Source organism: Pipistrellus kuhlii, unplaced genomic scaffold (assembly GCF_014108245.1).
Source record: "Pipistrellus kuhlii isolate mPipKuh1 unplaced genomic scaffold, mPipKuh1.p scaffold_m20_p_73, whole genome shotgun sequence".
Taxonomy (NCBI): Eukaryota; Metazoa; Chordata; class Mammalia; order Chiroptera; family Vespertilionidae; genus Pipistrellus; species Pipistrellus kuhlii.
Genome location: NW_023425577.1, coordinates 887,689 through 903,794, shown reverse-complemented (window position 1 = coordinate 903,794; position 16,106 = coordinate 887,689). Strand labels below are relative to the sequence as shown.

Below are 16,106 nucleotides of genomic sequence, written 5' to 3'. Positions count from 1 at the left end.
AGTCAAGCTTATTTTTTTCTCTCATCAATCTTGCTTTCAGTGTTGTATCTAAAAAGTCATCACAAACCTTGGGTCACCTAGATTTTTTCCTATGTTATCTACTAGGAGTTTCATAGTTTTGCACTTTACATAAGATCTATTATCTGTTTTGAGTTTTTGTGAAAACCGTAAGATCTGTGTCTAGATTGATTGATTGGATTGATTTTTGCATTTGGATATCTAGTTTTCCTGGCTTTCTGTTGTTGAAAATGCTGTTTTCTCCATTGACTTGCCTTCCATCCTTTGTTGAAGATCAGTTGACCAGTCCTGGCCAGTGGCCCAGTTAGTTGTGGCATTGTTCCATACATCAAAAGATTGTGGATTCAGTTCCAGGTCAGGGCACATACTGAGGTTGCCAGTTCAATCCCTGGTTGGGGCGCGTACCAGACATAACTGATTAATGTTTCTTTCTATCTCTCTTTCCCCTCTCCCTTCCTCTCCCCCTTCATCTCTCACTAAAATCAATGAAAACATATCCTCAGTTAAGAATATTTTTAAAAGATCAGTTGATTATATTTGTTTAGGTCTACAGGAAAAATTGACTTCTGTGTATTAACCATTTAATTTTTCACTCTTACTATATTCTCTTATTAGTTCAAGGGGTTTTCTTTGTTGTTGTTTTCTTTGAGATTTTTTTCATAAATAACCATGTCATATGTGACAAAGACAACATTAATTTCTTCTCATGCTGTATACCTTTTATTTCTTTTTCTTGTTTTACTGTAATAGCTTAGACTTCACAGTATCAACTAGTTCTGATGTTAGGGGACATCATTGCCTTCTTGATCTTACCAGGAAAGCATCGTTTCTCACCATTAAGAAGGTTAAATGCAAGTTTCTTATAAAGGTGTTTCTTAGAGTGTTTCCTAGTTTGTTACCATAAATTGATTTGAATTTTGTCAAATGCTTTTTTTTACATTTCCACAGCCCCTTCCTCATTTTTTAAAAGTATCTTTTTATTAATTTCAGAGAGGGAAGAAGAGAGAGAGAAACATCAATGATGAGAATCATTGATTGGCCATCTCCTACATGCCCCCTACTGGGGATTCAGACTGCAACCTAGGTATGTGCCCTTGACTGGAGTCGAACCTGGGACCCTTCAGTCCTCAGGCGGACAATCTGTCCACTCAGCCAAACCAGCTAGGGCTCATTCTTTTTTTTTAATTTATTTATTGAGCCGAAACCGGTTTGGCTCAATGGATAGAGCGGTGGCTTGGGGACTAAAAGGTCCCAGGTTCGATTCCGGTCAAGGGCATGTACCTTGGTTGCGAGCATATCCCCAGAAGCGGGTGTGCAAGAGGCAGCTGATCGATGACTCTCTCTCATCGATGTTTCCAACTCTCTCTCTCTTCTTTCCTCTCTGTACAAAATCAATAAAATATTTTTTTTAATTTATTTATTGAGCCAAAACCAGTTTGGCTTAGTGGATAGAGCGTCGGTCTGCAGACTGAAGGGTCCCAGGTTCAATTCCGGTCAACCTTGGTTGCAGGCACATCCCCAGTGGGGGGTGTGCAGGAGGCAGCTGATCGATGATTCTCTCTCACTGATGTTTCTAACTCTCTATCCCTCTCTCTTTCTCTCTGTAAAAAAATCAATAATATATATATATATATATATATATATATATATATATATATATATATTTATGTAATATATATATAATATATATAATTTTTTTAAAAATTTATTAAGGTTTCACATATTTATCCTCAACCCCCCATTCCAATCCCCCACTCATGCTCCCACCCCCCTATTGTCCTTTACCACTGGTTAGGCTCATATGTATGCACATAAGTCCTTTGGTTGATCTCTCCCTAGGGCTCATTCTTGATATTAATAATTTGTCTTTTCTCCTTTTTTCTTGGCTTGTAATAGGTGTTGCTCAATTTTATTAATATTTTCAAAGAACCAGCTTTTGGTTGTATAAATTTTTCATGATTTCCCTGTAATTTCATTGATTCATTTAATTTTTATTTCTACTCTTGTGCTTACTTTAGGTTTACTAATTTGTTCTTTTTATAGATTTGTAAGGTAGAGACTTAGGAAATTGATTACAGATCTCTTTTTTCAATTTTATACCTTCAATACTATAAATTTCTCTCCAGGAACTGTTTTTTGGAAATTGTATTTTCAAAGGTTTTCATTGCTTTTGAGACTACTTCTTTAATCCATGAGTTATTTAGAAGTGTGTTGTTTAATCTCCCAAGTATTTGAGGGTTTCCCAATCTTTCTGTTAATGGTTTCTACATTACTGCCTTTGTGGTCTGAGAGCATATTTTGTATGATTTCTTTTCTTTCTAATATGTTAAGGTGTGTTTGATGTTAGAATGTGTTCTATCTTTATGAATTTTCCATGTGAACTTGAGAAGAATGTGTATTCTGCTGTTGCTTGATGATAAAGTATTCCACAGTTTTTTAGTAAATCCAGTTGTTTGATGGCACTGATCAATTCAGATGTGGCTTTTCTGATTTTCTTCTTGCTGGTCCTGGTAATTGCTTTTTTTTATTATTATTTAACTCTTATTAATTTTTTAAAATTTTGTTTTTATTGATTTCAGAGAGGAAAGGAAAAGGAGAGATAGAAACATCAATAATGGGAGATAATCATTGATTGGCTGCTTCCTACACACTCCCGACTGGGGATAGAGCCCAAAATCCCAGCATGTGCTCTGGCCAGGTATCAAACCGTGACCTCCTGGCTCATGGGTTGATGCTGGTGAATTTTACCACTGTATTGTTATGCACAGGAGCACTAGGAGTGCTGTGTCTCCTTAAAGCCTTGACCACTTGATCATACTGTAAAGCCTCTCTTTTACCTATGCGTTGTCTGAAAATATAGACATGCCAACTTTCTCTTAATGTTAACATATATCTTTTTCCATCCCTCAATTTCTCAATTTCAATCTATTTGTCTTTATTGTTAACATGTCTTTAGTATTATAGACAACATATAATTGGAAGTTATTTCTTATTCACTATGACAGTAACTTTCAATTTATATATAAATGCTCAAAACATTATATAAAACATTGACTTTTAAAAATGATTGTTGATAGCCAAAACTGGTTTGGCTCAGTGGATGGAGAGTTGGCCTGCGGACTGAAGGGTCCCAGGTTCTATACCAGTCAAGGGCATGTGCCTTGGTTGCAGGCACGCCCCCGTAGGAGATGTGCAGGAGGCAGCTGATGTTTCTCTCTCATCGATATTTCTGGCTCTCTGTCCCTCTCTCTTCCTCTCTGTAGAAAATCAATGAAATATATATTGACGTGCCCACAACCAAGGCACATGCCCTTGACCGGAATAGAACCCGGGACCCTTCAGTCCACAGGCTGACGTTCTATCCATTGAGCCAAACTAGTTTAGGCTAAAATATATTTTTTTAAAATAAAATAAAATGATTGTTGGTAGAGTTGGATTAATATCTACCATAATGTTTGGTGTTTTCTATTTGTTGCCCTTGTTCCTTGTTTTTTTTTTTTGCCTTTCACTTCCCCCCACCCCCACCCCCCTTCTCTGGCTTTGAGCATTTTACCTGATTTTATTTTTTCTTCTTTCTTGACATATAATATTTGTACTCTTTTTTTTAATATATTTTATTGATTTTTCACAGAGAGGAAGAGAGAGGGATAGAGAGTTAGAAACATCAATGAGAGAGAAACATTGATCATCTGCCTCTTGCACACCCCCCACTGGGGATGTGCCCGCAATCAAGGTTCATGCCCTTGACCGGAATCAAACCCGGGACCTTTCAGTCCACAGGCTAATGCTCTATCCACTGAGCCAAACCGGTTTCAGCTGTACTTCTTTTTTTAACTTTCTTATTAGTTGCCCTTAAATTTGCTGTATATAGTTAACAGTTAACCCAAGTCCTCTTTCAAGCAATGCTAAACCATTTCACTGGTTGTATACATTTCTCATTACAGAGTATTCCCAATTCCTCTCTCTCTCTCTGCACCTTATAACATTGTTACTGTTAAAGCAACAAGCAGACTGTCAAATTGCAGCAGGGAGGGTAGGGAGATCTGGGGAAGATAATAGATCAACGGGGTCAAAGGACTCGTATACATGCATATAAGTACAACCAATGGACACAAAACTCTGGGGAGGGAGGGTATGTATGGGAGGGGGGGGGAAGAATGTTAAAATATGTACACAGATAATAATTTAATGAAAAAAGGTAAAAAAAAAAAAAAAAAAAAAAAAAAAAAAAAAAACCCACATTGTTACTGTTCATTTCACTTATCCATAAGATATAATTAGTGAGCCAAAACCGGTTTGGCTCAGTGGTAGAGCGTCAGTCTGCGGACTGAAGGGTTCCGGGTTCGATTCTGGTCAAGGGCATGTACCTTGGTTGCGGCCACATCCCTGGTGGGGGGTGTGCAGGAGGCAGCTGGTCGATGTTTCTCTCTCATCGACGTTTCTGGCTCTTTATCTCTCTCCTTTCCTCTCTGTAAAAAAAACAAATAAATAAATCAATAAAATATATTTTTTTAAAAAGATATAATTATTGAATACTTTGTTGCTAGTATTATTTGAACAGTGTTATCTTACAAATTGAGAATTTTTTAATGCTTTTTTAAAAATATATTTTATTGACTTTCCACAGAGAGGAAGAGAGAGGGATAAAGAATTAGAAACATTGATGAGAGAGAAACATCGATCAGCTGCCTCCTGCACACTCCCTACTGGGGATGTGCCCACAACCAAGGTACATGCCGTTGACCGGAATCGGACCCAGAACCCCTCAGTCCACAGGCCAATGCTCTATCCACTGAGCCAAACTGGTTCTGGCACAAATTGAGAATTTTTAAGGTAATGTTATTTTACCTTCATTTATTTATTCACAGATGCTCTCCCTTTCTTCATCATTTTCCTTCCCTTTTTTTTTTCTTTTTTTTTTTTTCAGAGATGAAGGAGAGGGAGAGAGAGACGGGAACATCAATGATGAGAGACATTCATTGATCAGCTGCTTCCTCTATGCTCCACACTGGGATTCAAGCCACAATCCAGGCATGTACCCTAACTGGGAATTGAACCATGACTTCCTGGTTCATAGGTTAATGCTCAACCACTGAGCCACGCAGGCTGGGCTCATTTTCCTTTCTTTTGAATAATTTCCTTTAATACTTTTTGCAAGGCAAAGCAGATGTACTGGTGAAAAATTCTCTCAATATTTGTCTCAGAAATTTTTCACTTTTTAAGGACAATTTCACTAAACACAGTTTTAATTAGATTGTTTTTCCATCAACCCTTTAAATATTTCATTCCAGTCTCTTCTTGCTTGCATTATTTGAGACCCAAAAAAGTCTGTATTAATTCTTGCTGTTGTTTATTCATAGCTAAAGTGTGCCCCCCCCTCCCCCCAGCTTCTTTCAAGATTAAGTCTTTTAGTGTGCTATGTAATTTTGGTGTTGTTGGAACCTAGACATGATGTATTTTGAAAAAGGAATCTTGGTAAATAGGCCTTTAGTGTAAAGTTTTTTAAGTTTATCTAGCAAGAGTTTAACCCGTGTTTACTATTTGTATACCTTTAAATATCAGGCTACATCTAGTGTCCTTCCTTTTCTCTCTCCTGTCATCTTTGTGATTCTCTAGAAGCTTCTTAAATAATGTCTGAAATGTGGTTCTTTCTGTGAATTCCACTAGAGCTGAACCTAAACACTGGTCTCTGTGTACCCACCAAGAAGTGGGTATTTCCTATTCTGCTCTTTAACCGAATGGATAAACTATACCATCATAATCACTGTGGAAAGCATTTTCTTATCCCCTGCATGTAGATGGCAGTGGGTTCATGATTTTTTTTCAGAGACCAGTGTTTAGGGAAATTATGTGCCTGAAAGATTGAAGATGCTATTTTTTTAAGCTTTATTAAATCTTTATTGTTCAGATTATTACAGTTGTTCCTATTTTCCCCCCATAGCTCCCCTCCACCCAGTTCCCACCCACCCCATGCCCTTACCCCGCTACTGTCCTCATCCATAGGTATATGATTTTTGTCCAGTCTCTTCCCGCATCCCCCACACCCCTTCCCCTCCCCCCAGGATTGTCAGTCCACTCCCTTTCTATGCTCCTGATTCTATTTATATTCACCAGATTATTCTGTTCATCAGATTTTTTATTCTATTTTTAGATTCACTTGTTGAAAGATATGTATTTGTTGTTCATATTTTTATCTTTACCTTTTTCTTCTTCCTCCTCTTCTTAAAGAATACCCTTCAGCTTTTCATATAATACTGGTTTGGTGGTGATGAACTCCTTTAGTTTTTTCTTATCTGTCAAGCTCTTTATCCGACCTTTAATTCTGAATGATAGCTTTGCTGGGTAGTGTAGTCTTGGTTGTAGGTTCTTGCTATTCATCACTTTGAATATTTCTTGCCACTTCTGTCTGGCCTTCATAGTTTCTGTTGAGAAATCAGCTGACAATCATATGGGTTCTCCCTTGTAGGTAATTAACTGTTTTTCTCTTGCTGCTTTTAATATTCTCTCTTGGTCTTTTGCTCTTGGCATTTTAATTATGATGTGTCTTGGTGTGGTCCTCTTTGGATTCTTTTTGTTTGGGGTTCTGTGTGCTTCCTGGACTTGTAAGCCTATTTCTTTCAACAAGTTGGGGGAGTTTTCTGTCATTGTTTCTTCTAATAGGTTTTCAGTGTCTTGCTTTCTCTATTCTTCTGGCACTCCCATAATTCTGATATTGGTATGCTAGAAGTTGTCCCAGAGGCTCTTTACACTATCTTCATATTTTTGGATTCTTTTTGCTTTCCTGGTTGGGTGTTTTTGCTTTGTATTTCAAATCTTTGACTTGATTCTTGCAATCTTCTAGTCTGCTGTTGGATATCTGTATATTATTCTTTATTTCAGTCAGTGTATGCTTAATTTTTGGTTGGTCCTTTTTCATATCCTCAAGAGTCTCACTAAGTTTATCAGCCTTTTCTAGAAAATTCTTGAAAAACCTTATAATCGTGGTTTTGAATTCTATATTCAGTAGTTTGCTTTCCTCCATTTTTTTTATTTGTGACCTGTTTCTTTGTCTCCGAATTTTGGCTGCTTCCCTGTGTTGATAGAGTGGTTTTGTGTGCTAGGTGTCCTATAGCGCCCAGTGGCTCAACCTCCCCAGTTACCTGAGGTAGACACTTTTGTTGCACCCCTTTGTGGGCTGTGTGCACAGTCTTGTTGTAGTTAAGCCTTGACTGTTGTTGGTATCAATGGGAGGAACTGACCTCCAGGCCAATTGGCTGTGAGGATCAGCTGTGTTTATGAGAGAACTTCTATGCTGGAGACACTCTTATGAGGCAAGACTTGCTTCAGTGGGACTTTGGTGCTCATTGAGTCTGCCCCCTGAGTGGATCTGAGGAATTGTAATCTGGATGGTCCTACTCTGACCCCTGGGTACACTGGCTCTTGGATCTCTAAGGAAGTCCTAATTTAGCCTCTGCCTAGGCCACCCAGCAGGAACTACAGAGAGATCTGCAGATGCCTCTTCTTTGTTTGGGTTTTGGAGGTGCCCAGATGAGGCCCAACTGTGAAGCAACACAAGCTGCTATGGGGCCTTGGGCCTTCTTTTGGATGTTCTGGGTCTCTCTGAATCAGCTGCAGTTTGTCAGGTAAGTTTAGATTTCAAAGGACAAGGCCATTCATATACAAAAGCCTCTGGGCAAAGCTGGGGTGGGGTGGAGTCTCAGGGTGGAGCAAACAGCAAGGACTTCCCATCAGCCCTGCCCTAAGAGGCACCTGGGTCTCAGTGTCCCTTGGTAATCGCTGCAAGCACCTCTGAGAGAAAGCCACCCTCAAGTTCTGCCTGATGCCTAACAGTCCATTTTCTCCCCGTATGAGTCTGGGTCCCCAGAGTCTCGCCTAGAACTGGAGTTCAGAGCAGTTGGGAGCTTGTGTCAGCCTGCATAATGAAAAAGCCACGTACTCAGTCGCCAGCCCTCTCTGCACTTGTGCCTCCGTACCTCTGCACTTTACTTCTGCAGCTCCTCTGAGTCTCAGTGTGCTTTTTCTCTTCCCTTCTAGTTGTAGAACTTCTGCTTAGCCAGCCTTCCTGTGATTCTGTATGATGTTCATTTTGTCTTTTAGTTGTAGTTTTTAAGTGGTTTTGCGAGGCAGCAAGTTCAGGTGTTTACCTATGCCACCATTTTGGTTTCTTCTCGATTGAAGATGCTATTAAGTTACAAGGAAGTGGTTATGTATAGAGAATATGAATCCTGGTGACCAAATCATAGAATTTTTTTTAACTATCTTAAATATAATAACGTTACATGCGATAAACATTAATATCTCAAGAAAAATGATTTTTAACCCTTTGCACTCCGAACCATTCTGGACATTGGCTACCAGCTACTCGACGCTAACGGCGGAAACGTGCGTTGAATTAACTCAATTCCCCGTAATCACTAATACACTGCAAAGTCCCCTGAGAGGGGACATCCGAGTGATATGCTAGAATTCCGACGTCCCCTGAGAGGGGACAGCGGAGTGCAAAGGGTTAAATATGATTGTGTTACATGCAATAAACACTAATTCAAGAAAAATGATCGTACGTAGAATAATATTACATGCAATAAACATTAACATTTCAAGAATAAAAGGATTTTAAGTATTAATACTAACATAGTATACTGTCACAAAAGTTATAGGAAATATTAAAAGTCTGCAAGTAACAGGATTACTTGTGTTATGTTCTAGAATGTTTGCCACCCGTCTGGCTCTATTTTTGTTCATCAGTTATGTTTTTCACTATATTCCACAAATGAGTGAGATCATATGATATTTATTTTTCTCCAACTGGCTTATTTTGCTTAGCATGATGCTTTTAAAGTCTCTTTTGTTGGATATGAATATTGCTACTCAACCTTTTTTTTCTTTTCCATTTCCATGGAAAATTTTTTTCTATTCCTTCACTTTCATCCTGTGTGTTTTGTTTTGAGGTGGGTCTCATGTAGACAGCATGTAGTTGGGTCATGTTTTTATATCCAGCAATCCTAAACCTTTTGATTAGAGCATTTAATCCATTTATATTTAGGGTTATTATTGAGAGGTACTTATTTATTTCTATTTTAATTCTGTATCACTAGGTTTCTCTGTTTTTTCTTCTCAGAAATCCCTTTAGCATTTCTTGTAATTATGGCTTGGTAATAAACTCCTTTAGCCTTTGTTTGTTTGTTTGTTTGGTAAGCTCTTTATTTGACCATCTATTTTGAATGATAGCCTTGCTGGATATAGTAAACTTGGTCTCAGATCCTTGCTTTCTATAACCTGAGTACTTTATGCCATACCCTTCTAACCTGTAGAGTTTCTGTTGAGAAATTAATGTCAGCTTTATGGGAACTCCTTTGTAGGTAACAGTTTTCTTTTCTCTTACTGCCTTTAAGATTCTCTCTTTGTCTTTAATTTTTGGCATTTTAATTATATGTCTGGGCATGGGTCTGTTTGGGTCCTTCTTGTTTGGGGTTCCCTGTACCTCCTGAACTTGTGTGAGTTTTTCCTTTACCAGGTTAGGGAATTTTTCTACCATTATTTCTTCAAACACCTTTTCTATTCCTTTTTCCCTTTCTGCCTCTTCTGTCATACCACTATTCTAATAGTGTTACATTTCACATTGTTCCACAGCTTCCTTAAGCTGTCCTCCTGTTTTTTTATTGATTTTTTCTTTTTGGTTCTCTAATTGAGTGATATTTTCAACTCTGTCTTCTAATTCACTGATTAAATCCTTAGCTCCCCCTAATCTGCTGTGTATTCCTTCCAGTGTGTTCTTTGTGTTATGTCATTCTTTATCTCAGACTGTTCTTTTTTCATAGTTACTATATCTTTTTTCATACTGTTAAGCATTTTTTTAAAATATATTTTATTGATTTTTAACAGAGAGGAAGAGAGAGAGAGAGCTAGAAACATCGATGAGAGAGAAACATCGACCAGCTGCCTCCCGCACACCCCCCACCAGGGATGTGCCCACAACCAATGTACATGCCCTTGACCGGAATCGAACCTGGGACCTTTCAGTCCACAGACCGACGCTCTACCACTGAGCCAAACCGGCTTTGGCTTGTTAAGCATTTTTAACATCATTACTCTGGACTCAGTTTCAGATAAATTTATCTCTGCTTCATTTTTTTTTCTCCTGGAGAATTTGCTAGTTCTTTCATTTGGGGGTTATTTTGTTGTTTCCTCATTTTGGTTGTCTGTTTGGGTTTGTGACTATGCTTTAGGTAGATCCTCTATACCTCTCAATCCCTAGTGCAGGACAATGTTAAAGGCTCTTTTTGATCAATTGGATCAAGCAAAGACTCAATGCCTCCAGAGACAACCTCTGTCTACAGACTAATAGGATCCTAACTTGAATTTTCCTCAGGCAGTTGTCCTCAGGTATGGTAAGTTTTTTCACTAGGGTGGGGCAGATGCTTCTGCCTAGAGGCTAATTGTTACTTTCAATCTCTTAAGTGGCCTTAGGGCAAGGTATTTTTCAAGAGGGTGTGTCCACTGTCTTCTCCTCAGGCAAGGCAGATGTCTATGTGGGAAAGTTGCCCTCTGCTGTGTGAGGGAATGACTCAGCCCAGGAAACTTGGGCTGTCTGCCTTCTGAACTCTTATCTCCTGAGTCCCCAGTCCTGGGTTCTGCTCTCACAGCTCCAGTCCATTTCTCTCTTCTGCCAGAGCACAAGGTGAATGGCTCTCCAGGGAGTTTTTGCACATAGGCCCTTTAAGAGAGTGCCTGAACTTTCAGCCTTCACTCCCTGGCAGACACTTTTCACAGCTAGATGTTATGTGGGTACCCTCCTCAGTTTGGTGCTCTCTGCTGGGGAGCCCAGCTTTGGGATTAGATCTCAGTGGCAACCTCACCTCACCTCACCTCCCCTCCCCCACAACTGAGATATCTTTCTGGGACTCCAGTTGCCGTCTTTGGGAGCCCAGCCAGTCCTTTTGTGCCTCTGCCCTTCCTACCGTCTCTATGTGGTCTCCACCTATTTCATTTGTAATTTCAGCTTGTTCTTGGGAGCATGTCAATGTAGCATCCTCCTACTCTGCCGCCATTTTTCTAGAATATTTTGGTATCACATATCAATATTATGTGAACTTCTTATCAGTACATATGTGGGATGCTTTAGGATTCAGTGGTCTTTGAAGATGTGGCTGTAAACTTTACCCTGGAAGAGTGGGCTCTGCTGGATCCTTCACAGAAGAAACTCTACAAAGATGTGATGCGGGAAACCTTGAAGAACTTGGCCTCAATAGGTAAAGGTGTCAACATTCCTTCATTTAGCAACTTAGAGAACAGATGTTTCTTATCTATCAGCATTATTCTCTGATTTGGAATGGGGAAGTGAACACTTTTGTAAACAAACTAGGCATAGTCAGAGCTCATCATAGGCCTGCAATGTAATAATTATTCTGTAACTTTTTTAATTTTCTGGGTCTGCATTTCAGGAAGAAAATTGGAAGACCATAACATTGACAATCCATACAAAAATCAGGAAAGAAATCTAAGGTAAGTTATATTCACAATAGAAATCAGTGTCCTACAATGGGATCTTCGTATGTCATGAAAACTTAAAAACAAGCTGACACTCTTCAAAAAATTAAAAATGGAATTGCCTTATGACCCAATGACTCCACTTCTGAGTATATATATCTTAGGAAACCCAAAACATTAATTCACAATACTATATGCATTCTCATGCTCATTGCAGCACTCTTTACAATAGCCAAGATATAGAAGCAACCCAAGCGCCCATCAGTGGACAAATGGATAAAAATATTGTACATATATACAGTGCAATACTACTCAGACATAAAAAAATGAAATCTTTATCACTATCAAAAGATGGCCCTAGAAGGTATTATGCTCATAAAAATAAGTCAGAGAAAGACATACAATATGATTTCACTTATATGTGGAATCTAAAAAACAATAGAAACACACTCAGATACAGAGAAGACTGGTGGTTGTCATATCAGAGTAGGGTTGGGGGCTGGGTGAAAAAGGTGAAGGGATTAAGAAGTACAAATTGGCCCTAACCAGTTTGGCTCAGTGGATAGAGCATTGGCCTGCAGACTCAAGGGTCCCAGGTTCAATTCTGGTCAAGGGCATGTACCTTGATTACAGGCACATCCTCAGTAGGGGGTATGCAGGAGACAGCTGATTGATGTTTCTCCCTCATCAATGTTTCTAACTCTTCTCCCTCTCCCTTCATCTCTGTAAAAAAATCAATAAATTTTTTTTTAAGTAGAAGAAATGGATAGTTACAAAATAGTTATAAGGATGTAAGGTATAACATAGGAAATGTGGCCAATAATTTTGCAATAGCTATGTATGAGGTATCAAGGGGACAACCACTATGCTGTACACATGACACTAATACAAAATAATAATATATGTAAACTGTAATTTAATAAAAACAGTCACAGCTTTAAATTTATTTAATTTTAGGAAAATTTTACCAAAAATGTTTTCTAATTTGTAACATAAGATGTTCAGTGTTTCCAAAATAGTTTACTTGGAAACAGTATTCAGAAACTCCATATATGAATAGTACTATTTTTTTTTCTTTTCTTTTTTTATATATTTTATTGATTTTTTTTTTTCCAGAGAGAAAGGGAGATAGTCAGAAACATCAATGAGAGAGAAACATCAATCAGCTGCCTCCTGCACAACCCCTACCTGTCATGTGCCCGCAGCCAAGGCATATGCCCCCAACCGGAATTGAACCTGGGACTCTTCAGTCTGCAGACCGAAGCTCTATCCACTGAGCCAAATCGGTTTCAGCTGAATAGTACTATTTTAATAATAGCTATGGTCAAACCTTCTTTAAGAGTGTTGATTATATTCAGTTTCAAATCATTCAGACAGGGCAGAAAACCTACTCTTTCTCTATGGATTGTAAAAACATAATTCTAATGTTTGTGAATGAATGTAAATTAATAAAGAAATCACTAATCATGCACTCTGGTTTTTTTATAGACATATGGTAGAGAGACACTGTGAAAGTAAAGAAGGTAGTCAATGTGGAGAAAACTTCAACCATATTTCAAATCTTTACCTGAACAAGAAAACTTCTAAAGAAAAACCACGGGAGTGCAGTGTGTGTGGAAAAGTCTTCAGGAGTCATTCATCCCTTAATAGGCACATGAGATCTCACACTGCACCCAAACCATGCAAGTATCAGGAATATGGAAAGAAACCTTATAAATGTAAGATATGTGGGAAAGCCTTCACTTATCTTCAACCTTTTCAAAAACATGAAAGAAATCACAGTGTAGAGAAATCATATAAATGTAAGGAATGTGGAAAATCCTTTAGGTATCGTCAATCTGTTCACAAACATGAACGGACTCACACAGGCGAGAAACCCTACCAATGTAAACAATGTGGGAAGACCTTTAGATATCATCAAACCTTCCAAACACATGAAAGAACTCACACAGGAGAGAAGCCCTATGAATGTAAGCAATGTGGTAAAGCCCTCAGTTGTTCCAGTTCCTATCGAAGTCATGAAAGAACTCACACTGGAGAAAAACCCTATGAATGTAAAAAGTGTAATAAAGCCTTCAGTTGTCCCAGTTCTCTTCGAAAACATGAAAGAACTCATACTGGAGAGAAACCCTATGACTGTAAGGAATGTGGGAAAGCCTTTATTTCTCTTGGAAGCTTTCAAAGACACATGATAACACATACTGGAGATGGTCGTTATAAATGTAAGGACTGTGGGAAAGCATTCAATTGTCCCAGTTCATATCGAATACATGAAAGATCTCACACTGGAGAAAAACCCTACAAATCCAAACAATGTGGTAGAGCCTTCAGTTGTTCCAGTTCTTTTTGAACACATGAAAGAACTCATACTGGAGAGAAACCCTATCAATGTAAGGAGTGTGGAAAAGCTTTCCATTGGCTCATGACTTTTCAAGTCCATGTGAGAACTCACACAGGAGAGAAACCCTACATATGTAAGCTATGTGGTAAAGCCCTTAGTTGTTCCACTTCCTTTCGAAGACATGAAAGAACTCACAATGCTGAGAAACCCTATGAATGTAAACAGTGTAGGAAAACCTTCAGTTCTGCTCTAGGTTTGCAAATACATGAAAGAACTCACACTGGAGAGAAACCCTATAAATGTAAGGAATGTGGGAAAGCTTTTGTGTCTCTCACAAGCTTTCGAAGACATATGATGACGCACACTGGAGATGGCCCTTATAAATGTAAGGACTGTGGGAAAGCATTCAACTGCCCCAGTTCATTTCGAATACATGAAAGATCTCACACTGGAGAGAAACCTTATGAATGTAAAATATGTGGTAAAGCCTTCAGTTGTTCAAGTTATGTTCAAGTACATGAAAGAACTCACACTGGAGAAAAGCCCTATGAATGTAAAGAATGTGGAAAAGCTTTCATTTATCGCACAACTTTCCGAGGTCACATGAGAGTGCACACTGGGGAAAAGCCGTATAAGTGTGAAGAATGTGGGAAAGCCTTTAGTCGACCCACTTCATTTAGAAGTCATGAAAGAATTCACACTGGAGAGAAACTTCTTCAGTGTAAGCATTGTGGAAAAACTTTCAATTGGCCCACATCCCTACATAAACATGTCATGAGAATGCACACTGGATAAATTATAACTGGTAAATGCAGGAAGGTTTTCACTCTTTTACAGATACACTCAAAATTATGTGAAAACTCCACTGGACAGAAATAGCTATAAATGTAAGTTATGTGGGAAGGCCGGATGCAAATTAATTCACATATAATACTCCAGTGACATGAAAAAATGTTTCAAAGCTAAAAATAACATTTTTTTTTATCAGAGACTCATCCTGAAATTTATTCTCTAGACCACATGTGTCAAACACAAGGCCCGCGGGCCAAATCCGTCCTGCCAGGCCTTGCAATGTGGCCCGCACCGCGCTGTCATCACTGCACTCCGCTGCGTTTCCATCACAATGACAGTTTATGACTGTTCAGTAAACCATTCGGCCCGCGATTTAGGCTGGATTTTAGATTTTGGCCCCTTCTCTGATTGAGTTCGACACCCCTACTCTAGACTATGAAACTCATTCTCTGGATGTGTTACTTTTGCAAATGAGCAATTAGTACAGACAATTCTGTAAATACTCTTTAAGCAATAGTATAAGCTTTTAGGAGGTAGTTTTTCTTAAATCAGCTTATAACATTTTTGTTTTTCTATTTTAAAATCTGTTGGATCCATGGATGAGTTAAAATATAATTGTACTACATACTAGTAGGATTAATTTTTATACAAAAACCTAATCCTGTAAGTTAAGGGGAATAGTGACACATTGGTATTTTTTAGGGTTTCCTATTGGCTTATGTGGCAAGTACTGGATATTTCTTAACCATGGTAAATAGGAGAAAAACTTTAGGAGAAAAACTTCCCTTTTCCTTCATCAAAAGAGCCTTACTAATTTTCTTTACTAAAGGATAGTTGGCATAAATTTGTAAATATACAAGATTTATTATAGAGCATAATATCATTTGAATTACTATTTACATCTTTCCCTACACTCTGTCATTCCCTCTGTGATTTGGTAAGCAGACTTCACATTAAGAAGAGCTTCCTGGCCGTAGCCAATTTGGCTCAGTGAATGAGCATTGGCCTATGGGCCAAAGGATCCCAAGTTTGATGTACCTTGGTTGCAGGCTCCTCACAGGCCCTGGTCGCCTCATGCAGGAGGCAACCAATCAGTGTGTTTCTTTCACATCAGTGTTTTTCTCTTTCCTTCTCTCTCCCTAAAACTCAGTTGAAAAATACCTTTGGGTGAGGATTAACAAAAAAAAAAAAAAGAAGAGCTACCTGTATTAACATTAGCTTCAAACTTAATAAACGTAAGATGTTTGTAAGTATAATTATCTTATATTTAAATTCACAGCTACAATATATTTGCACCAAAGCTACATTTTCCCCTCCAATAAATCCTGCTATGATACTCTGATGTCACTACTGTTTACCCTAATACAATTAGAATGATTACTTGCTATCATTCAAGTCAACCAGTGGCATCGCCATACTTCTATTCATATTGAGTACCTACTTTGTGCCTGAGCTAGTCGGCCTGTGG

General features: G+C 38.5%; 1 protein-coding gene across 1 annotated transcript in view; it reads left to right on the top strand.

The window, feature by feature from the left end:
• LOC118710391 (zinc finger protein 791) overlaps window positions 1-14,861 on the top strand; it is a 38,499-nt gene extending 23,638 nt beyond the window's left edge. The window contains 3 exon segments of the mRNA XM_036422871.2: window positions 11,141-11,267; window positions 11,460-11,520; window positions 12,994-14,861. Of these exon segments, the coding sequence (XP_036278764.2) occupies window positions 11,141-11,267; window positions 11,460-11,520; window positions 12,994-14,641 (1,836 nt within the window). The 3' untranslated portion in view covers window positions 14,642-14,861.
• Window positions 14,862-16,106: the final 1,245 nt, after the last annotated feature.